Source organism: Lampris incognitus, chromosome 3 (genome assembly GCF_029633865.1).
Source record: "Lampris incognitus isolate fLamInc1 chromosome 3, fLamInc1.hap2, whole genome shotgun sequence".
NCBI classification, from domain to species: domain Eukaryota; kingdom Metazoa; phylum Chordata; class Actinopteri; order Lampriformes; family Lampridae; genus Lampris; species Lampris incognitus.
Window position 1 is genome coordinate 66,638,484 of NC_079213.1, and position 24,564 is coordinate 66,663,047.

Consider the following 24,564-nt stretch of genomic DNA (forward strand, 5'->3'; position numbering starts at 1 on the left):
AACACATGTACACAAGCACAATAGCCACACACACAGAATACTCTGGAAATTGACATATCAAGGTCAATGTGATCATGTAAAACAAATCACAAAACAAATCACTAAATATTTTTAGAAGGGTTGAGACCATATATCAAGGTGAGCTGCAGTCAAATATAGTTTCACTGGGAACAGAATTCTATGTGACCACAGCAAGCAATTTACAAACTGGACTAGTAAAAGAGTTTGTTCACCAGCCAGAATTGGTTGAGAGTTAAAAGAGACCTGAAACCAGTGGTCCAGAAAGCAACTAGTTTTATTTACAGCAAATGCTCCATTTTCAGCAAAAAAAGTTCTACTGATTACAAATAACACAACAAATTTTGGTGGAGGATTTTTATGCAGCGTGGCTGGACTTTTACCATCGGCAGACCCAATGGAAATCAAAACTCATCATAAACGATGTCTCACCTGGTCATCCTGGTAGCTGCTGGTGTCTGGCATCTCATCAGCCTCAAACACTTGTTTGGGTAGACCCTTCTGACGCTCCTTCTGCTTGTCCAGAGTGTTGGGGTTAAACCCCGTACCAAGCTTGTGGTATCTGACCAGAACAAAGAAAACCAAGATTTTCAAGGGCAGTCGTGTGGTAAAATAGAAAATTCAAATAGGGAAATTCACAACATGAATGCAATGCCTTACTTTCTGTTGACGATGGCCCAGTCCTCTGTGTAAGACCGAACACAGTCTCTGACGTGGGGATCGGTATCTCTGCAATACAGACAGATTTTTTAAAAGGCCTTATTTCAACATTTATTTTAATAGCACTATTCACATTTTAAAGCATATTGTTAAATAGCGATACTAGGCTGATAAACACTAAGTTCAAGGTATTCTTCCTGGATTAATGGCATGGTGAAGAGGTTATTTGACATTTGTTTTAATGGATATCTGTAGTGTGGTTTAGGTTTAGCGACAGTCTAATGACATACTGTTCGCCTTCTCTGAACACTCTGTGGGTTTCATTGCTTTTTATTTATTTTGTCTTGCACCTACTGTATCAACACTGCATTTTCAACTGTCTTGTTTTTTTTTAATGACATTAAACCAAATTGAGTCAAATTTCTTGCGCACCTATTGCACTTGGCATAAAAGTGATTATTAATTGGATTTGAGACAAGTCTTCCTATTGTACCAAGAAGGAAAATATGCCCCCAATGACTTCGCCACTTCCTGCTTTCTATCCAAAATGGTAACGGTAGAAGGAAAAGGGCTTTACGCTATGAGAGAGCGATGACATGAAATTGGGAGTCTTCTTTCTTTCAGCACCGGCCTATTTAACAAGCTTTCATACTAATAAATAAAGGCTTTAAAATGAAAAGCCATTACAAAAAGTTGAGATGAAACGAAAAGAAGGCATTCGAGCTGACAACCGCCTCAAATACCAACAGATCGCTCAGCTTTTTCCTCCATCAAGCAGCAAGGAACTACATTTGTAGTGTCCAATAAATAATAAACAATGTCCAATAAATAATGCCAGTCTCTACACTACAGCATAATGTATTTCTCTGCTGGTTAACTACCAGAAAAACAAAACAAGTACAATCAGCAGGAAAGTCTCTATGCATGCCCAATAATCCAGGTAAGAAAATCACAGAAAGTGGAATCAGTTCATCTGGACACAATGTTTATTGAGAGATACATTTCATCACTCATCTATCCATGAAGATGTCACTTAGATGAGTGATGAAACGCTTCTCTCAATATACTTTGTTTCCAGATAAACTGATTCCACTTTCTGTGATAATTGGCAGGGAAGTATGAAGGAAGCCATCTTTATTTTGTTTAAATTAAACGGTATAACCATATGGTATAGATATGTGAGGACACTTCTGCAGTGGTCAGGGCAGCTCTTATGGAACCTGGTGTTGTGTAGATGGTTTGACATGACTCTATTGCGGGCGGCCTCAAAGCCAATCAGGGTTTTTCCGCTAGCCAGCCCTGGCGATCCAGGAGAATACAATAATTTTTAAAGATGAGGTATCTTATATAATCGTATCTGTAAAGAAAACCTTTAAAAATGTGATCCCATAACAACTGGTTCGGAAAGCAAACAGGAATCGGACATGATCGCTGTCTCATACAAATGTCACAGACGGCACACACTGATTGGTCCTCCCTGCCTGAATGTACCACTGAAACTTAACGTAGAAGAGGGAAAACACAAACAGAATGCTCTACATACAGGTTTATTTGAACTGGGATAAAACAACCAGTTTCCTTGATGGTCATGTTTACCTTTGGCCTGCTGATACGGCGCCATGTTTATCAGGAAGTAAATTTAAAATAGTCATTCAGAGTGAATCACTCCATTTCTGTACCATCAAACTATGTCAGGGTTTACAGAATTTGGGGAAACATTTTCTACAAATCAATGATCATTGCTGTCCATTACTGAGAACCACCTAATCGACAAATTTAAATAAAGTTTTATTGTTATGAAAAGCTGATTTGAACTTTTAATCTTCATATATGCTAGCGTTTCACACACTTTTTGCTTTCATAAAAGCATAATTCTGTCTTCTCTAGCTAAACAATTCATGTCCACGCCTGAGGACAAATGTTTTACACACACCATTTAAAATGGATTTTTACCAAAAGTTGTAACTTTTGGCTCACAATTAACACCATATCTAACATGCAATAAGAGCCACAAATTGCAGTTTTACTAAGTGTTTTCAATACTGAATGTATGTAAACTAGCTAGCTGTATCTTCCCGAACTATGGTTGGTTGTGTGATTAAACAAAACTTGCACTTATTTCTACCAGCCCTGCAGCTGTCCAACATCCTTACCCTTCTTCTGGAACAGGCTGTACCACAGTGCGACACTCCCTGGGGCTGTAGATCACCTCGATGTCATCTGGAGGAAACTCAATGAGGTCTCTCAGGGGACCTGATTCAATGACAGGCGGATGAGTGATGAGGTACTCCTCAAAGTCCACTGGCTCTACCGCCTCTGTGAGGGGAACCTGGCAGGAGAAAGAAAGAAAGAAAGAAAGAAAGAAAGAAAGAAAGAAAGAAAGAAAGAAAGAAAGAAAGAAAGAAAGAAAGAAAGAAAGAAAGAAAGAAAGAAAGAAAGAAAGAAAGAAAGAAAGAAAGAAAGAAAGCATTAAGGAGATAGTTTTTAATTAACTGAAAAATAATAAATAATTCTATGCACATTATTTTGACATCTTTCACCATCTTCTAAATAATATAGTGAAGGCCTTTGAGGTTGAATCACAACACCACAGATCATGGATAAGTGCTCCGTTTATGAGTGTGCAGAAGAACAGGCCCAGCACTATCTTAACCACTTTAAATCTATGAAACCATTTCTTTTTCTTGACTGTTTGAAGCTAACAGAATTATGGACAGGCGTAAGGAAGAAGTTTCTAGGAAAGCAAACTAAGTTTAAGCAAGCTGTATCTCTGATACTGGCTGGTGCTTTGCAATACACAACGTGACTGAGGTAACTGGAATAGCAATTTCTGGCAAGGGTTCCATTTATAGCATAGACTAATGGTTTTATGAATGGTTTCAACTTGGTCTGTTTCTAAGAAACAACTTACCCAGGATGTACCTTTGTTTTAGATAGTTCAATTTATGTGTGTGTGTGTGTGTGTGTGTGTGTGTGTGTGTGTGTGTGTGTGTGTGTGTGTGTGTGTGTGTGTGTGTGTGTGTGTGTGCGTGTGTGCGTGTGCGTGCGTGTGCGTGCGTGCGTGTGTTCTAAGGAATTTGGAACACAAACACAATCCTTGCAGCCTTAATAAGTCAGCTTTAGCCTAATCAAAGATGGGGGGGGGGTTCTGTGGAGATAATTTGGCACAGGGCTTCTGAGGGTCAATTAGCATTGGCTCTAACACAAATAAAATTTCCGGCGTGGCAGTCTATTCTGTTGCCTACCAACATGGAGATCGCCAGATCAAATCCACGTGTTACCTCCGGCTTGGTCAAGCGTCCCTACAGACATAATTGGCTGTGTCTACGGGTGGGAAGCCGGGTGTGGGTATGTGTCCTGGTCGCCGCATTAGTGCCTCCTCTGGTTGGTCGGGGCACCTGTTAGGAAGGGAGAGGGAAGTGGGGGTAATACATCCCCCTGGTGAAACTCCTCAGTGTCAGGTGATCAGCAGAGGGGATAGAGCAGCGACCGGGACGGCTCGGAAGAGTGAGGTAATTGGCCAGAAACAATTGGGGAGAAAAGGGGGGGGGGTTAAAAAAAATTTCTGGCCAGAGGAGTCAAACACTACTAACCCTAAAAACACCAAAGTAGAGTGAGTATGGGTGTGATGACCATGTAGGCTGATATGGCATTAGCATCAGTCAGTTTTGATTCAACCTTGCAGAATCTGCATCACCATTAACCATTAATCAAAGCAAGGTTTTCACTGGTTAGCCCAGCCCTTCCAGGTGTTTCTGAGAGTACTTACTGTGTTGCTGGCAGCAGCCCCCACATTGAGGTTCTTGAGGAGCTGTGGGGAGCCCCCATACTGGCCAGCTATCTGCTTCCTAACCTCTGCTGCCACAGTCCTGCAAAGGGATGAGTTATAGGAACAGGGATCAGCAGTAGTCATAATCTAAATGTCATAAAGCACAACCATAACTTTTGAGTCCATTATCAAAGAACTAAAAAAGGTGTATTACTGTGAAACATTTTTGTGATATGACACAACATATAACGTATTCCTAATGACATTTAGTCTAATAACTGAAAAGCTATGGTGACGTCCAATAAACAATTAACATATCAGCCAATTCAACAGGATTTATCCTTAAATACATAACCTGACAATAAAGATTGACAACTAGCTCGAAGCCAGTCTATTTTGTAGTTATTCTAACTTTAGTTTTTAATTTCTCATGCTGGACTGTAAATACTGTAATTTTATTTATTTATTTTTTGGTTTCTAACTTAATCTGTTGGGGTCATATTCAATCGATCAATCAAGTTGCATTTTATATAGTGCTTTTCTAGCTGCAACAGCATCTCAAGCTTGTTTGAGGTAGAACTGATGCCTAAGCATTTCCTTGTCCGCAATACCTGCCAAGCTGTATTGTTGTGCATGTGACAAATAAAACAACCTGAAACTTGAAACGAGGAAGGCTTAACAGTTTGTGAGTCACGGGCCTGATTAGGTCAATACCTGTCGTGCTGCTATGGCAGTGGCCTTTTAACTGCATTTGTATTTGCACCACATGAAAAATAAAATTAGGGACACCTCTGCTGGTAGCATTATTTTTTTAAATCCAATTGTATTTCCATCTTTTTCTTTGTTCAAACAGAACAAACAGTTTTCGGGACAGCGTAAATTGTTTGAAGATGGCTGGACTGACCAGGCTGATGGGGAAATAACTTAACATGCAAGTTTGAATAAAATCAAATCTTGATCACGTAAGCCCTCAAGGATATTTATTATAGGTTGTTGTTGTTTTGCTGTAAAGAAAAATATTTCTGAGGAGCTGTAACATAGTATACAATATAATGACAAAGAAATGGCAGTACTGACGGAGCGCTGAGAAACCTCATACTATCACAATATTGTGATAGTATATATAATATTATACAGAATATAATATTGTGACAGTTTCATTATTAATACCATGAAATATGGTTTTAATAATAATAATTAATCATAATCATTAATAATAATTCATCATAAAGACATCTTGTGCAATTCTCACCACCAGCCAGGCAGTTCCCAGTTTACAGGAAGCACACACAAACATAACTCAGCATATCAAGGCAGACCCTGGAAAAGCATTTCACCCAACCTCAGTAACAGATGACCGCTTAGGCTAAATCATATGTACTTTAGGCCAACTTAACTTCCAAATTGTTTGTCCCTGTTTCAGGCTTTTCAAGTGTCACCCAACATAAATACACAAGCACTCCATTGACACTAGTTCAAAAACATGAAATAATGCTCAAAAGCTATTCCGTCTTTCTCCACTGCTCACCTTAAAAGCCTAAAAATAACTTGAGTTTAAGATTATCTGGGATATATGGGAGACCCAACAAGGCTAATGTGTAAAAACAGGACAGGTTGTGCAGGAGAGGTTGGTTGGACAGGGTAGAGGTTGGACAGGACAGCACTGTAGTGCCTTTCTGACAACAGTAGCTAACATTTCTGACAGGCTAACATTTCATATTATGGTTCTTTTCCTTAGAGGGTACTCTGCTCACTGTTTACAATGTCTCCTCTGACACCATCTTTTATCACAGCCAGAGAAAGAAGGGAAGAAAAAAAACTGGACCCCAGCGGTCAGCACAAAGTTCTTGGTCTGTAACTGCTGTCGTGACCTCTCTCTCTCACACACACACACACACACACACACACACACACACACACACACACACACACACACACACACACACCTTTAAATCACAACAATCAAAACCACTCACAGACCACTGCCTTGAACAAAACAACAACGCAGCAGGTAGCCCAAGGCACTGCAAACATATAAATTAAATCCAAGGAGAAGGGCTGGATGCTGGAGACTCAAGGTTATGATACACAGGTAACACTAAGGCAATGAAGGTCTAATAATTATGGTTAAAACTGGTTGTTTTTCTGATGAATTAGTTCTTTGCATTCAACAACTTGTGTCACATTCCCATCCCTTCAATATATTGAAAGCAACATGGCCGTCACCTCCAAAGGTTGGCCACTGGAGAGAAAAAGCTTAGGCTCTAGCCACTAAGTTGGGGCTTGGACAGACTACAGCAAGGGCTGACTTTTTAATATGGATTTGGGTTCCTAGGTCATCTCTGTTCCCCTTTTAAAGTAAACCAACAGACAAAGAAAAGCCTCATGCTAAGATGCCCACTGCAAGCCAGGGACAGGCTGCTGAACCAAGAAGGTCAAGGCCAGCAAAATCATGAAGCAAGCAAGTGAAATAAAAGTTAGCCAAGCCGACTTGCCAGCTCAGGACAAACATAATGATGCAGGGAGAGCCAGTGACCTCTGCAGTGCGGTGCTGTCACCACTGGTGAAAGGCAGGAGCACTGAACCGACAAACGCATTCAGCAGTCCTCCCCTAAACCCCCAACAAGACCTTTATTTGGCTGCACTGCACAGGAGGAATAACTTGATTAAGTTAACAGCATTCTCGGTGTTCACATGAAAGGGGTAACGACAACAGATATTGGTATTTGGTCACAAAAAATACATTTGTTTGTGAAAAGACAGTGGCATATAAAGACCGTGAAACATTAAAATATGAGCAAAGGAAGAGGACTATTTGTCTTAGTAAAAACTGAAACGTGTGATGCCTTTATCTACTAATAAGTTTTGTTTTTTTGGACAAACACACAATTCAAGCTCTCATACTGACATGCTAGTCAAACCAAGCTACCTCAATTCTAATGCTGAAAGTCAACATGACACCAGTGTTTCTTATTCAAACTTAGGCTACTCTTTGCAGTCTACCATAAATAAACCTACAGGCCCCAAGCTGATAATGTACATAGTGCATGACCTTTTTGTTTTGATCACACACATACCGCAATACACAATTCAACTCTACATCCCTCACCTGCTCTGACATGTAACTGCCACAAATATTGTAGAAACCTGAAAGACACCGGGCACGTGCATGCACACAATGGTTTTATTTTTTCCCAAAAATTCACTTTGAATGTGAGATTTTTAAAGAAAAAAAATAACAAAACAAGAATGTTTGTTTGAGATTGATGTTTTAAAAATCCTGATATAAATATAGAAATTTAGCCTCAACCGCCCCAACTCTTAAAAGCCACAATTCTGAAGATTGTTGTTTTTGTTTAACTTACCAAGTTTCAAAACAGACATAATTTTGCATGTATGTTACTACTTTAGCCAGGTGAGGGACAAAAGGATCAGTGCTGCGACCCATTTGAGCACTTACCAAGTGACAAAGAACAGTGCAATAAAAAAAAAAAAACGGAAAATTTTAAAACATGAAAAAATAAATAAAAGCAGCACCTCACAATGACAGGTTGCCAGACTTAGTTTTGGATCAAGTCTTTCAGTATGGAAAGGATAAAAATAAACTCAATACAGATGTTTCTTCTCTGTAAAAAAATGGGGAACACAGCAATTCCTCTGGTAGGAATGGAGGCCTTCATTTAGGTGTTGCTTCAAAGCCAGCTTTCAAGCCATTCTGTAAGTGTGTGTGTGTGTGTGTGTGTGTGTGTGTGTGTGTGTGTGTGTGTGTGTGTGTGTGTGTGTGTGTGTGTGTGTGTGTGTGGACAAATCCAGAGGATGAAGACAAGCAATTAATTGGTCATCATTAAGCTGTTATATGTTTATGCCAACTTATTGTTAGAGAAAACTGAAGAGGAAAATGGATAAAAACTTGTGTTGTAGCCTTATACAGGAGAATAACTTGGAACTTTTTGGTTGTCTATCATTCCACTGAAACAGCAATAACATTGACTGCGGTTCAAGTCAAGTCAGTTTTATTTGTATAGCCCAGTATCACAAATTATAAATTTCCCTTAAGGGGCTTTATAGCAACACAACATCCTGTCCCTAGAACCTCGCATCGGATAAGGAACAACTCCCTAAAAAACGCCTTTACCAGGGAAAACAAACATAGGAGTAAACCTCGGAGAGCAACAGAGGAGGGCTCTCTCCCCCAGTTGTGTTTATATTCACAACTGTGCTCCGTGACGTTTTCTGTTAGTACATTTTGTCAGTGAATTAGCTGTTTATCTGAGTCTCACATCGACCCAGTTGGTGCTACAATAGACGGTTCTGATCTTCGGCACTGAGTGGGGATGAAGGTATCTGAAATTCCCACAAAGCCCTTTGTTTAAAGAGATTACTTTGATCTGTCTGAGGGGCGGGGACCAGCTTATAACGTGGCTAGTTGATGGGTGTTGTGAGCCGCTTTTATTCGGAGACTATCTTTATGACTTGCTCTCCCATGGAAATTAAGCTCCATATTAGTAAACATGTCACAGGGGCAACGAGCCAGACATGGTAGCTATCGGCTGCTAGACAGTATAGCTGTCCTAAATCACCGGTTTCTAGTATAACTAACCATACCGTTAGAGAAAATCGCTTTAGGTGCAAAAAAATGTACTGGAAAACATATCTCCTATTTCACAACTGCGGCCGCCTTATTACGGGCGTTATTACATTTGGACCCGACCAGCACCGAGGACAAATTGCAAACAAGACAGCTAGCTAGTATCGCCGTCTGTCTGGGTGGGTCTGAGCATCTTTGATGATATAGCTAGCTAACGACCAAAGCCGCTAGCTCCGAACAGTTATGCTAGGCGGTGCTGGCGACTGGGCCTCTTTCGGTGGGGGAAAAAAATCCTTGATTTGGGCTCAAAGGGACTTTTAAAAATCATCATAACCTCGCCATAGGACGCGGCGTGTGTCGTACGTGTTTAACGAGCAGCCATGTGTTCCTACCTGCTGATTTTTTGGGCGAAGGCGCGGCGTTCCGCCATGGCAGTGGCCGCTGATGTGCTTCGGTTGGTTGTATTCCCAAGCAGGCAAGCTCCGTTTTCCACTCACTCACTACTCATCGCCAGTCGCCCATAGGGAGAGACGGAGCCGCTACCGTAATGAATGTAGATCGTGTGCATGAGAACACTCCCGATGAGGGTCTTCATATACAGCCGTGGGCCACATCAGTGAGGAAAATATGAACATATATTTGTTAATGAATGACATTACACAGCACACACTGTACTACGTTGCACCATGTACGTAACCCAGTATAATACAATTACACCATCATGCGTTTCAGCGCTGTGTAAACTAGAGGATTCTGTTCACGCTTCATAATTTGCGCTATGTAAATAACATTAACCACGTCACATACATATCCAGTGGCGAATCTAGAGATTTTTTCCTGGGGTGGTAAAGGGGTGGCATGAGGTTCAAGGAGGGGGGCAATGGACATTATTCTAAACGTATTATTATTCAAAACTCGGACTTCATCGAAGGTATTTTGTTCTCTACTGTTTGAGATGAGTTTGGTGCGGGTCTCATTTACCTTCACCATGCATGTACATAAAATATACTTTAAAAACATATTGTAACGTGCATGGATAAGAAGACACGCTGGCCGCTGGCTAGTGAATCTGGCCTTTTAGTCGAGCGGTTAGCGATGTCTCCTGCGGTGCGGGCGATACGGATTCGCTTCCCGGCCGCGGCAGTTCCTGTGGTTGCGCTGTCCCCCGAATTCGCTACAATATTGGTGTCAGAAGTGGGATGGAGCGACCGTAAGGCCATCGGAAGCGTATGCGCCCTGAGGCGTGAAGGAGTTGATATGCTTAAACGCGTGGACGCGCTTCCCGAAGGGGGGGATAGTGTAACGTGTATGGATAAGAAGACACGCTGACTCGCGGATCTGACCTTTTAGTCTAGCGGTTAGCGATGTCTCCTGCGGTGCGGGCGATACGGGTTCGCTTCCCGGCCGCGGCAGTTCCTGTGGTTGCGCTGTCCCCCGAATTCGCTACAATATTATCTGATTTATAAATGGGGTGGCAACAGGGGTGGCAAGACTATGTCCCAGAGGTGGCAGCTGCTACCCCGTAGATCCGCGCCTGCATGTATCATAAGTAGAATTAGTAACACGCAATGCCTCCTTGCACCTCTGTTTTTTTTTTTAAATTTTATTTCAAGACCAAAATCCACTGTGCTGAGAGTGGGTAATTCCCCTTTTCGTTGTTCAGAAAAATAGGTTACATTCGTTTTACATGTACTTTGAACAAAGACACGAAAGCTGATTTGATTCGAATGGAGCCGAGTAGCTGAATAACACTGATCTATCATGTAAATAACTGAGATGGCAAGGCAACATAGCCAGACTATTTATCCAACATATCCAGACTATGTATCCTTACTCAGGGTCGCGGCGGGGATGCTGGAGCCTCTCCCTTTCATACAACACATCTTAAAGTAACATATCTTAAAGTAAAATAAATAGTTGGACATAATTTCATTTAAACGGCTGCTAATTTGGGATACAATTACCACCCATCGGTTGTTGATGGATAATAAACGTTGATATAACTAATGTTTTAGATTAATGTTTTAGCAGCGTCTCGGACTTTTTTTTTCATGCGTCGCTCACAAACGAGTACGCGTGTTTTAAAAGCAACAGATAACCCACAATAGCGGAGTCGTACTGGAACTGCCGGAAAGTGACCAGACGCCGCCTATCCGCGAGCACGTAAACTATAAAACGACTCTCTCCCCTTACTGTGCTCAACACACCGCGAGAGTTTCTTCATTCGTTCTCCTACTTCCTCAAACTGTAAACACCACTTTAACCGGGTCCGATCACTGGTTTTTGTTTAGCTATACAGCAAAGTAGTGACAGCACGATCCTATCGTTGTATTCTCCACTGTTGAATAATTGTATAGGGCAATAACATTCAGTGAAAAAAAATGCAAAAATGGATCGAAGAAGCTCTATTTAAGGTATTGTCATTCTCGCTGTGAACTATGATTTCATCTTAGACTATTCTGGTACAGCTAACGGCGCGTGTGTGCGTGCGTGTGTTTCTCTGTGTACAAGGACTCGTCTGCTACCCTGGGATGGGTTGCATTCCTTAGTGGTCAAAATGGAGAACAACGGGGTCGACGAGGTGGAAAATTTGAAGACAAAGTTCTTGTCAGCGTGGCACAATGTGAAATACAGTAAGTGCGCCGTATACTTGGCCAGAGGCCACGGCAGACAGAACCATACAGCTCTCTGGCCATTTGCACCCTTGAAATCAAGTTTTTCCCTCAGCCTGTACCTCTGTTTTAGCCTTTATGATACAGTGCTACGAGTTCATTTGCTCTGGTAAGCTTGGCTAGGTTTGACTTGATATGTAATGTATTATTAGACATTAAATGCAAAGGTAAAAGATATATTCAGAGGGACACAGACACAAAAATAGGCACACACAAAAAAAGGCCATTTGGTTTCAAGAAATCGTTATATCCCTTGACCGTTGTGGTGAAGAGGGAGCTGAGCCGGAAGGCAAAGCTCTCAGTTTACCAGTCAACCTTCGTTCCAACCCTCATCTGATCTTGAGCTTTGGGTAGTGACCGAAAGGGTGAGATCGCGGATACAGGCGGCTGAAATTAGTTTCCTCCGTAGGGTGTCTGGGCTCAGCCTTAGAGATAGGGTGAGGAGCTCGGACATCCGGAGGGAGCTCGGAGTAGAGCCGCTGCTCCTTCGCGTCGAAAGGAGCCAGTTGAGGTGTTTCGGGAACCATGATTAGGATGCCTCCTAGGCGCCTTCCTTTGGAGGTTTACCGGGCACGGCCAACTGGGAGGAGACCCCCGGGGTAGACCCAGAACTCACTGGAGGGACTACATGTCCAATCTGGCCTGGGAATGCCTTGGGATCCCCCAGGAGGAGCTGGAGGGTGTTGCTGGGGAGAGGGGCGTCTGGAGTGCCTACTTAGCTTGCTGCCACCGCGACCCCACCCCGGAGAAGCGGTTGATGAATGAATGAATGAATGAATGAATGTCCCTCTGGTTCCAAAATGACTACCCCCCAGGTTCCAACATTTAGGTATTACAGACTGGAGATACAAATGATACAATACACAATAACACAGGATAAGGATCAGAGACTGTGGTACCCTACGAGATAATAGTCTACCATATTGAGTTATTCCTTTGTATATTTCTTTATCATGCCCTGTCCACATTGATTTGTCTTCTTCACTTTATGTAGTGACTATTCATATGTTGTCAGACACAACTTTTTGGATGTTGTTGTTTACTTTTGGGAAGGGGAATTAACTTTTACAACATCCACCCTTGGCCACCCCCAGACAGGATAGCAGGTAAATAAAATGGGCAAAGAGCTCTGGAATTTGAATCAAGACTTAAATTCAAGGAGTTGAATGGTTGTTGTTGTTGTTGTTGTTGTTGTTGTGTTAGTAAATAGTAAAATAGTACATCTTGTTTTACATCTTTTTTTCGGCCAACATTTCATAAATAACCATTTTCCTAATGTATTTTAGGTTGGGTTCTGAAATCAAAGACCTCTTTCAGTAGAAATTCCCCGGTGTTCCTTCTAGGAAAATGTTACCACTTTAAGGCTGAAGGTACACACACACACACACACACACACACACAAAATGGGTGAAGATAAACACAAACACATAGAAAAGCTCTATGCTGGTTTCTCAACACTGCACAGAATTGCATACAATTGTGCAAAATGTATATTGCTCCATAGCGACTAGATAGGATGCTTCACAAAGATATCACACATCAAAAGCAAAGCTTCTAACTCGTCATTCTTCCTAGCTTAATGAAAACACATCATCATTATTGTCATATAAGAAATCATAACCACTGGGACCTACTACCATTATCTGTCCCTAAAAAAGTTATATTTTAGGCCTGTCTTACCCAAGATAATGACAACCCTATACAATAACACGAAATGGTATGAAATCTATATTGACTGCCCTCAAACACATACACAAAGCCAAAAATCTGCCCACACCATACTGTATTGTACTGGCTAGGTGGTCATCATGCTGGTCATCGTGATGACCACCTAGCCCAGCAACCATAAGTAAACCTGACATCAGGCCAGAAAGGAATGAGCAGTTTGCATGTAGGAATATAATTTCTGTCCTTAATTTATAATTTGGTTCATTTTACAACCCTCTGATTAAACAGTATGTTAAAAAAATATACAAAGGTGTCCGGGTGGTGTGGCGGTCTATTCCATTTTGTACTACAATGGAAAGTTTTAGTGCATTGCAGTACAGGCCTGTTTCGTGCATCTCGCACTCATCGTTAGCAGCTGATGGGTGCAAGACGCACGGAACAGGCCTGTACTGCAATGCATTTTTTTCCTGTATCCGTATTTATATATATATATGACAGTCAACTGTCTTGACTCATATGGGCCTGGATTTGAGACTTGGGCAAACGCATAAGGTCAAAAACAAGACTGGCCAAAATATTTTGAATAGTAGAAAACTTTTAACTGATTGATGAGCAACCAAAACTAAAATTCTAGTTCTACTGGGTGGCAACTGTGAGAATATCTTCATGGGCCAGCGGATGTTTGAGCTTCAGGGAGCATGCAGAAAAAAGTTAAAAATAGACACTGGGTTGGTCACATGGCCTTTCTTTGCCTTAGATGATGACAGTGTTACAGAAGCCTGTTGTGAGGCCTCTGATGAGGATGTTGTCATGGGGAATGTGGAGGCGTTTCGGAGGGACTTCACATCCCGTGTGTGGCTGACCTACAGGGAGGAATTACCTCCCCTGCCCGGCTCCAACCTTACCTCCGACTGTGGCTGGGGCTGCATGCTGAGGGCTGGGCAGATGATGCTGGCTCAGGCTCTTATTCTGCACTTCTTGGGCCGAGGTGAGTGGCATAATTGTGACATTCCTGAGTTAACCCTGCACCCTCCATTGATCTCACTGACAATATCAAGTCATTTTTACGTGATTTGCAATAAAATCACAAGGCTAATCATGCACAACTTTCTGCTGGTTAATTCAACGGCCAGTTGTAACCAAAAGTTTACATATGTGGACGTGTCACCAGAGGGTTGGAGATTTGAATGCTCAGATCAGCAGGAGAAATGTGGACAGGGAAAATGAATGGGAAATTCTTCCTTTTCATATAATGACCACTGTTGAGACACTTAAATCTTCCTAACTGCTAAGGAGGAGCGTCAGTGAGCAATAATATTATGCTCTAATTGTTCTGGGAATCTGTAAAGTGTAAACACATTCAGCTGTATATCAGTATGAAGAATGCCAAGGCCCAAAATTAGCATGTTTGCTTAGCAGAAATTCTCTTCTTGGTGGATAACACAATATAAATCCCTATCTATCTATCTATCTATCTATCTATCTATCTATCTATCTATCTATCTATCTATCTATCTATCTATCTATCTATCTATCTATCTATCTATCTATCTATCTATCTATCTATCTATCTATCTATCTATCTATCTATCTATCTATCTATCTATCTATCTATCTATCTAATCTATGTATGTCAGCTAGCAAGTCTGAAGTCTTGAACAGAGTTCAGTGATATGACAGCAATGTTAATGTCCACTGTGGCAGAACTGTCTTGAGTATTTAGAATAATTCGTTTGGCATAAAAAGTAGTTGTAAAAATTTACTAATGGGGGGTGGGGGGGGGGGTAGGCGTCCTGTCCAATCTGAAAATAGGAGAAAAGTGGAAAATAAGAATTCTAAGATTTAAAAAGTCGACATGTCAGACACCAAACACATGTACTCCATTGGCTTTTTACAGTTTTTCATCAACTGCATTTAAGGCCTCTCTTACCGCAGATGATGACCGCCCTACGGAGTACTATGAAACCTCTTCCGACAGCATCCACACACATTCTAACACCATACCGCACTGATCATATCTTATTGCAGATCAAGCCAAGGGCAGGTGAAAAGTAATATCAGCCTTCCTAATCTACCTAATATTTCCCAATATATTGCAATTACAATATATAAATGGATTTTTTTTCCCTCTGTGAAATTCATACAAATTACTTTTCATCTATGGTAAAGCAAAAAATAGTTCGCTTTAAGTTCATCCATTGAGTAAATGTATTGCTTGTTTTGCTGCAATGGTGGAGAAGTATTTCGACATTAAATGACAAGGAATGTTTGAATCATCAATCAAATCAGCCACAAATGTAATTACAGTAGGTTTCCAGCACTACATGCTTGGACCCCTAAATATTTTAGCCTAAACCCAAGGTTAGAACATTTCTTTCAGCTTACAACACCCCCAAAAAAATTGAGCCTTGATATCTGAGACGAGCTTGCGAATACACAAGTCTTATGCTATCTTGTAGTGACCCACTGGAAATGTACAAGTATATACTCATTTGTATCCTGACCCAAAGGTTAAGAAAAATGTAAAACAAAAAAATCACTGGATAGACATGTTGGAATTTCTACGTTATCCCATTATAGTATGTTCTCAATGCTCACCTACTATCCATCTCATCAGCTACAATCTAGCTGATGCTGCTACATAGTTACACACCATTTAGTTTTGGCCTAAGCCCCAGGACAAGGTCCTCATCAGAGGCCTCACAACAGGTTTCCGTAACACTGTCATCATCTAGCCATATGAATGGGCTTTAAATTTTTATGTTATTTCTTGCACAATTGAAGAGCTTTTAATCGCAAATTAGGCTGTGCAAAATTGTTGGAAATACGCTGCAAGTATTTTACTGGTTCGGTCAACCATCACTTCTGAGTGGGTTAATACTTGCAAGGCCATGCAGAAGGTCAAACTCTTATTCAGTCTTCTTGTTCTCAACTTAAAAGAGAAAGCTTAATTTTGTTGATGCAAGACTTTCAAGATGAGCAAAGTTGGCTTGGTCTTTATAGAAATCTATTGACTGTGGGAACTTTATCGATCCACACTTCACTTGACTGCAAGTTTAATGCAGTCATTTAGAAAACAATATTTAAAACTTGTCTTTCAGTCAAATCTGAAATATGTCATTAATGAAATATTTCTCTATAAAATGACTAACGGCCACTTAAGGATATTTATTGATCAATTTAATTTCCATTCACTTTGGCGCAAGGTCATAATGTTAATGGTTCAGACTCTACCGTCTCCATTTATAGCTTGGGCCACTCCCATTCTCTCCACCTTAGGCGCCCACCCTGTTTGTAGGACTAAGGCACTGTAAAAGTGAAATACTGAGACACTCAGATGCTTGTAATTGGACCATTTCACAATAGTATGTGCATATTCTCTTACTGAAGCACTCAGGGTTGTTTCTGTGAAAGAAGAAATTTACATTGAAAACTTTAATTTCCCAAGTTCTGAAAGGCTCTTAGTTCTCAAGTGTCATATTCCAGGTGGGGCTTTGAGTAGTCAAACAATGACTTAAGAAATCATTCACTTGTTATGTTTTTTTCCCCCCCTATGTGTTTGCCATTATGTAAAGTTAAAATTGTTTAAATCACTTTGTTGTATTTTGACCATAAAACTTCAAGGTGCTTCAAGGGCGTCCGGGTCTATTCTGTTGCCTACCAACACGAGGATCGCGGTTCGAATCCCCATGTTACCTCCAGCTTGGTCGGGCGTCCCTACCAACTGTGTTGGCCATGTCTGCAGGTGGCAAGCCAGATGTGGGTATGTGTCCTGGTCGCTGCCTCTGGTCGGTCGAGGCGCCTGTTCAGGGGGGAGGGGGAACTTGTGGGGGAAATAGCGTGATCCTCCCACACGCTACGTCCCCCTGGCGAAACTCCTCACTGTCAGGTGAAAAGCAGCAGCTGGCGACTCCACATGTATTGGAGGAGGCATGTGGTAGTCTGCAGCTCTCCCCGGATCGGCAGAGGGGGTGGAGCAATGACTGGGGCAGCTCGGAAGAGTGGGGTAATTGGACGGGTACAATTGGGGAGAAAGGGAGGGGGAATCCCCCAAAAAAACAAACTTCAAGTTTCTTCAGAGAGAAGGATCTAATTTATTAAAGGCATTTTCTTTTATCCCTTAATTGCCACCCCAATCCCAAAAAAAAGTTTATTTTTACATCTGGCTACTTTCTTAAATCTGTATTCAGGACTAACTGTAGTTGGTCTTCTGCACATAATTGATTCCTCCTCAGGCTGGACCTGGTCGGAGGCGCTGACCCTCCAGCCCTTAGACACAGAAACGTGGACCACCACTGCAGCCAAGCGCCTTGTGGCCTCCCTGGAAGCTTCTCTGCAGGGCTACCAGCGGCCCCCAGTCTCTGGGCCTTTGCCCCAGGTCCAAATCCAGGGAGCTGCTGAGGAGGCAGATGCCCACCTCAAAGAAGTGTACCACCACACAGTGGTGTCCTGGTTTGGAGACAGCCCCTCGGCCCAGCTAGGTCTCCACAGGCTGGTTCGCGTAGGCCTCACACTGGGAAAGCAGGCAGGGGACTGGTATGGACCCGCTGTCATGGCTCATATCTTAAAGTAAGTCTAAATAGGAAACAAGCTGATGGTTTCATCCAGTAATAATGACTATTTTATAACTTGCAACTTTCTGTATTTACTGTACATACCTGTTTTCTCTGTGAGGCATGTAAAGCCTTGTGTAACTAATCATGATTCATTGCTGTATAAATAAACTTGACATGACATGAGGCATTTGTTAAAATCAAAAATCTGGGGCTTCCGAGTGGCATGGCGGTCTTTTCCGTTGCCTACCAACATGGGGATCGCCAGTTCGAATCCTCGTGTTACCTCCAGCTTGGTCGGGTGTCCCTACAGACACAATTGGCCATGTCTGCGGGTGGGAATCCAGATGTGGGTATGTCTCCTGGTCGATGCACTAGCACTCCTCTGGTCAGCTAGGGTGCCTGTTCAGGGTGGGGGCGACTGGAGGGAATAGCATGATCCTCCCACGTGCTACGTCCCCCTGGTGAAACTCCTCACTGTCAGGTGAAAAGAAGCAGCTGGCGACTCCACATATATATCGGAGGAACCATGTGGTAGTCTGCAGCCCTCCCCGGATCGGCGGGGGTGCAGCGACTGGGACAGCTCGGAAGAGTGGGGTAATTGGCCGGATACAATTGGGGAGAAAAGAGGGTGGGGAATCCAAAAAACAAACAAACTGGGGTGTCAAAGCATGTATTAAGACAAAGGGAAGCTGTACATTTAGCAAAAAGGTAATGAAAAAATAATTATTTCGGCTTGACATTTATTTATTTTTTTCTCATATTCACATAGCAGTCATCATCAAATCATAGCTGCTGGACTGCTGTTCTAAGATCTGCAGGATTTACTGGCGTAGGTGCATCGATCTGACACCAGTGCACTTTTTTTAAGCAAATTAGTAAAGTTTTTTTGTCATTTTTTTGGACATTTCAGAAGACTCTAATGTTTGATTAGTGTAAAAGCTCTATACATAGCCTGCCCAAGCTGTTTGAAAATCTCCCGAAAGAGCTTAAGCCTTTTCTCTCACAGTCTATAACTTACTCTCTCCTCTCTTCCTTAGGAAAGCTGTAGAGGAGTCAACGGACCCTGGCTTGGCGGGCATAACTGCTTATGTCTCCCAAGACTGCACAGGTATGAAAGATGATTCTGCTGCTAAGGAGAAGGGGCGACTGGGCACAGTGCCCAAACTGACCCTTCATTATTACTTTCTCTCCCAGACCGGGGGAAGAAGAGAGAGGTGACAGGAGGCTCACTTCACCCTGTCCAACGGAAAAAAATACCTGTCCTAAATCCACTTCCACCACTGCAACCCTCTCTTAAACCCAGTCATTTCAGCTTTAACGGAAGTATTTCTTCTCAACTGCTAATAGAATGGCCTGTGTCCACGTGTGTGAGGGTGCCTGTATATCGCAACACTCAAAACACACTATTGTTCGGTAAATGACGAAAAGAAGTTGTGCTTGTTAGATAATTATGATCCCAAATAGTGTGCTGAAATAACCAAATTCAGCTTCAGACAGACTTACAGAAAGACTGACGGATTAACTGACTGACTGATGGACGGACAGGCTGATTAATAACAGACAAATGCACTGCTTAATGGAGAGCATGATGACGGATGAAATGTGCAGACATACTGACGGACAAACGGCTCCCATGTGACCTTTGTTTTATTGATCGTCCACAGTGTATAACGGGGATGTTGTGGATAGCCACCGGGCGCCGGGGGCGAGCCAGTCCTGTGCCGGGAGATCAGATGCCTTTTTCCCGCTCAACAACCAAACATCAGACTCTGCTGTGTCAGATAGCCGAGCTGTCATCATCCTCATCCCCGTGAGGCTGGGTGGAGAGAAGACCAACCCCGAGTACTTCAACCTTGTAAAGGTGAGAAATGGAGAACTCGTGTCCCGAAGACGGGACTCACACACACACTCGTATCTGGGAGAAATCCTAGTCTTTTGCTGCTGGTTACCGGGTAGCACCGTCGGAGCATTTGGGGAGGAAAGGTGCCTTGCTCAAGACGTTTCCCTGGTAGTCTTTGAAAATAATGAGACTGTTTTTTATTCAAGTTAACACATGGAAGGAGCCTAGGTGCAAAGAAGTAGCTGACATAACGGTAGTAGTTGTAAAGGTAAAGAGTGTGGGAAGTAATTACCAAAAAAACTCACTGAGTACAGAGATTCTTCATTATCACGTGACATCAGCAAAAATGGAAGGAAAGAACGTGTCTGTGCTGTGCATCTAATGTCTCTGGGTGTGTCTGTGTCTTTTTTTTTCTTTTTTTTTGTCTGTCTACACTCAGAGCGTACTGAGTCTGGAGTACTGCATTGGCATCATCGGAGGGAAGCCCAAACAGGCCTGCTACTTCGTAGGATTTCAAGGTTAGTGTTTGCCCAGTCACAAAAAACAAAAAAAAATGAAAGAGAGAGAAAGGGGAGAGAGATATTGAGATGAGTAGCAGATGATTTCATATAATATACCCCCCTCGTATGAAGGGACAAAGTTAATGTAAGTTAATGCATTCCTGTTTGTGTGAGGCAAGCGGAGAGGAGTGGATGTGGAAGCGGGCGAGGCAGGGCTTACTTTATTCTCGGTGACCCATCAAAGCCTCGCCCATTTATCACGAGTAAACCTCCCACGTTGTGAGCTGTAATTGATTTCCATAGGAGGCATGCATAAATTTCATCCCGGCCGCAAAGTGAGCCACTCTCCATCACCTTCACAAGCCGGGAGGAACCTTCAGTTGTACATCTTGGCAGTCAATATTTACGCATTTACATTTTACCAATTTGAAATACAGTGGTGGATGATGTCTAAATGACAAGCAATACATTCTCCCTGCCACGGCGCGGCTCGGCGCCGCATTTATCATATGCAAATGATCGAATATAATTGTGTGTTTGTAAAAGTAATTCCCGCACACAAAAATTAAATGACAGCCTGTTTTTTGCAGGCGTTAAGGATGTGCTTGTAAAAACGCATCTGATTATGCAGAATTTAATCCACCCTGGTGGATATTAAAAAGCAACAACCTTCTGGGAGGCATATTTGACGCAAAAAAGCCTAACAGTTAAGCCGAGCGAGTGACTTTGAGCTGCTCTGCATAGAAATTGGAGAGAGCCGCGTTTTTGTAATAATCCGATGTTTTTGAATAACTTGTCTTTTGTTTTGTCCTTGCAGATGACAGCTTGATTTACATGGACCCTCATTACTGTCAGTCTTTTGTGGATGTCAGCACTAGCGATTTCCCTCTCCAGGTAATGTGAAATTACACAGACGAGCTGACTGGGGCCCCACAGTAATGTGAATTTAATAGTTTCTGTTAGTACTTAAGGGTATGAATCTTAAAACAGCCCTCTGCTCAATTACCGAGTCCCAAGCTGCTGATTTATTTGCTGCTCAGGTGTGTGAATCTGCCGCTTAAGAGAAATATGGCAAATACACGGTAGGATACTGCGAACCCGAATATCGAGCCCAACACATAAAAGACAGTATCCATCATCACACCGCAGCACAGGAGCGTCTTTTCATGCTTTCGCATGCTAAGGTATACCGTGTGACAACACACCGGCGTTCCGAATGTGTGCACGCTGTGATGGCAGAAAGGTCGGGTTTTATTTTTCAGATTTCCAGAAGTGGGAATGTGGTACAGCTTATTCAGTGTTGACGCAGAACGCGGTTCCCCGCTGCTGTTGTCTTGTACCCAGCCTTTATGAGTTTTAACGTCCGTATCTACATTTAGTTTCACTCTTTTTTGTGATACCCCCAGCCGTTTCACTGCCCATCGCCAAAGAAGATCCCCTTCAGCAAAATGGATCCAAGCTGCGCCATAGGTTTCTACTCCAGGAGTGTGCAAGACTATGAGAGGATCAGCAAAGAGCTGTCTAAGGTAGGCGAGACCAATACAACGCTATGTTTTTTTTTTCTGAGTCACACCTTCATTGCCTTTGTTTCAAATAGAAGGTTCACAACTAAAAATAATTCAGTGGTGAAACTGGTGGGTTGTTAGATCAAAATCAGAATCGGGGTGTCGTCTGTAGTCATTTTAAATGTGTGTATGTATATGTTGTTAGTTGTTTATGGTTGTGTGCCGCTTAATGTCACAGCAATGTACCAGCAGGTGGCACCATTTGTCCATGAATCAGACATCTCTGACGTCCTAAATTCTTCATCTACATGGTTAGAAGTCACATACCAGGGTTTTCCCTCCTGAAACATCTTTGGTTTTTTTTACCTGGAGAACTTTTCCTCCCAGTTTATGTTAAAATGTTGATTACCTGGCGTGTTGTGAGACAGCCTGGAAAAAAAAAACAGCGCGTCGAAGAAATGCGTCCCTCTTTGACAACTCTAATTTTTAAAGAAAAATATTACCAGTGCTGGCCTTCCCACCCAACTGTCTGTTCTTGTTTCAGGTGTTGCAGCCATCAGTGAGGGAGAAATACCCAGCGTTCACTTTAATGCAGGGTCATGGCAGAGATTATGACCTTTCTGCAGGACTGACCCCAGAGAAGAGAGAATGGCCTTTTATCCGCAACACAAGGAAAGCATCTGTCATTGCTGGGGACTTTGTGCTGCTCTAACAGGATGTCGGCGTCTGAGACCACAGACGGAGGACTTCATCTTTTAAAGAACTAAGAGACGATGCAGCCGAAGTGCTCAATATCTCAAAGGCCAGTGTCTGAAAATAAACTGACATAGAGGGACTTGGAACTTGTCAAGCCTCCATTGAAAAAGTGAACACATCTTAGAAATCAGTAATTTTAGTCATTTTGATGCAATGTGAGCTTGTTGGACATTCTGTGAGGCAGGTCCGCATCCTGGAATATTTATATGTCTATATGCCCATTTAGGTGCATAAATAGGAACGTTTGTCATTTTTGCAGAATTATTCTTTTTAACCATGGGGACTGAAGGCAGAGTATTGATGAGACACCCGTGACTCGAGGGTGCCAGGATCCAGGACGAGTTTGTCCTTTGAGATGATAATGAATAAAGTCAGTCTCGAGTGGATTAGGCTAGAATCCAAGCTCGGTTCCCAAACTTTGTAAAGCCAGCGTTTTCCATGCTGCAGAGCAGTGCTAAGTTAAGTGCGTTATCGTTTATTAACCCAGGGCTGAAGACCTAATTAGACCTGGACTGAAACGGCTGTGGTTAGTCGGAGGCTAGGTGCACCGTGGAATGAGGGTTGGTTGTTACGAGTTAAGGACTTCTTGTTCCTCTGTAGAGAGAGCGGGCGGAGAAAACTTTGCCTGCAGAAATCCAAGAGCATTTCATCGAAGCGGCTTGATTCACTACCCATCTCGGTCACCTCAACACCCGAACTCTGCAGACCCGGAAAGACACTGTTTAAATAAATCTGCCAGCATTTCCTCATGCTCAAGCTAGAGTTCATTTCTTTCTCTTGGCAATAATGATAATAATAATAATAGTGATGATGATAATAATAAGTTGATGATGATGAAGATGAAATGACTGCTGGAGTATCTGCCTTTGCGTGTTTTTATGTGCACTGTAGCACAAAAAGACCAGTGATGAGTGGAGATCCATTTAAATGTGTATAATATACATTTCCCCTGGAAGTAGGGTATCTTGGCTGAGAATAATGTCTACGTTTCTACTGTATCACACATACACACACGCACACACACTACATACAGTACATGGATATATGCACTGCCAGATAGAAAACATTGTGAGGTGAAATATTTTGAAAGCACATTTCCATTTCATTTCATCTGTGGTGTTTCCACCAAATTATGAAGTATTTATTATTGAGTACTGTTTTTTTTTTCTTCTTCACATGTTGCATTATTCAGACATTTCCAATTTTGTCATATTTTGCCAGTGACACTCATACTGTAAACAATGCTACACTTTCAACATGATTACCATTTGCTTTTACATAGGACTCTGTTTAAGTGCCCTTGTTGAAAAAAAAAGTGCCATAGGCGACACGTTCATGTACTATTACTGGATTATCGGCTGCGATTGTTTACAAGTGTGTATATCAGGAAGCCTTTTACGTGTGTGGCGATTGATTCCTTGACCATCAGCTCCGTTACGATCACCATTCTGTTTGTGTTGCTGAACTCGGAAAAGATTAATTTCACCGATTTGAAATATCTAAAAAAAAAATATATATATATATATATGTATATTTTTACACTGCTGTGCAACAAAAGTAAATAAAGCCAAAAACGTTTGAATTTCCTAATCACTTCTCGCTTGCTTTTTTGCTTCACTTGCAGAATTGCGGGGAAGGGGGGGGGTGTAAGTGGGGGGGGGGTTGAAGTGGAAGAAGGAAAAAAAAGATGTGTTTGTTTCATTTTCAGTGCGAGATGCAAACCTCAGTGGTGTGTTGAAACGAATGCGGGGCCTTTCTCCCCCGGTCTAATATAGCAGATTAAAACTAATCGTACGTGCTAACCATCTCCACAGCCCATTAACCAGGGACCGGAAAATATGTGACCCGCTGACAGTGGCAGCGATTGTGTCCTCCCGTGGAGGAAAAGAAAATATCCTTGTGTGCAGCGCTCTGTTACCATGGGTAATCTATCTGTTGCCCCCTTGGTTTTTAGCAATGCCAGATTGTTTTCCTGTACAATACAAATTCTTGTATTATGATGAGTCCGGCTCTGGGCAAAGGTCTCACTTTT

General features: G+C 42.2%; 2 protein-coding genes across 6 annotated transcripts in view; one reads left to right on the forward strand and one right to left on the reverse strand.

The window, feature by feature from the left end:
• Positions 1-9,497, reverse strand: part of dock7 (dedicator of cytokinesis 7) — a 91,787-nt gene extending 82,290 nt beyond the window's left edge. For all 5 annotated transcript variants that reach the window (XM_056277935.1, XM_056277934.1, XM_056277933.1 and 2 more), the window contains exons 1-5: positions 9,428-9,497; positions 4,448-4,547; positions 2,832-3,007; positions 679-747; positions 451-580 (exon numbers count right to left, since the gene is read on the reverse strand). In XM_056277935.1, the coding sequence (XP_056133910.1) occupies positions 451-580; positions 679-747; positions 2,832-3,007; positions 4,448-4,547; positions 9,428-9,465 (513 nt within the window). In that variant the 5' untranslated portion in view covers positions 9,466-9,497. The remainder of the gene's footprint in view (positions 1-450; positions 581-678; positions 748-2,831; positions 3,008-4,447; positions 4,548-9,427) is intronic.
• Positions 9,498-11,298: 1,801 nt separating this feature from the next.
• On the forward strand, positions 11,299-24,114 carry atg4c (autophagy related 4C, cysteine peptidase). The gene is made up of 11 exons (XM_056277286.1): positions 11,299-11,449; positions 11,547-11,668; positions 12,994-13,077; positions 14,133-14,363; positions 17,611-17,944; positions 18,969-19,039; positions 19,596-19,792; positions 20,211-20,289; positions 21,089-21,165; positions 21,678-21,797; positions 22,321-24,114. Exons 2-11 carry the CDS (start codon positions 11,593-11,595, stop codon positions 22,486-22,488), a joined length of 1,437 nt encoding a protein of 478 aa, XP_056133261.1. The 5' UTR covers positions 11,299-11,449; positions 11,547-11,592; the 3' UTR covers positions 22,489-24,114.
• The last annotated feature ends 450 nt before the right edge of the window (positions 24,115-24,564 follow it).

Coding starts and splice junctions, on each gene's coding strand:
- atg4c (XM_056277286.1), top strand. CDS start 11,593: ATGGAGAACAACGGGGTCGACGAGGTGGAAAATTTGAAGACAAAGTTC. Junction 19,793..20,210: donor AGTACTTCAACCTTGTAAAG/GTGAGAAATGGA, acceptor GTCTACACTCAG/AGCGTACTGAGTCTGGAGTA. Junction 20,290..21,088: donor CTACTTCGTAGGATTTCAAG/GTTAGTGTTTGC, acceptor TTGTCCTTGCAG/ATGACAGCTTGATTTACATG.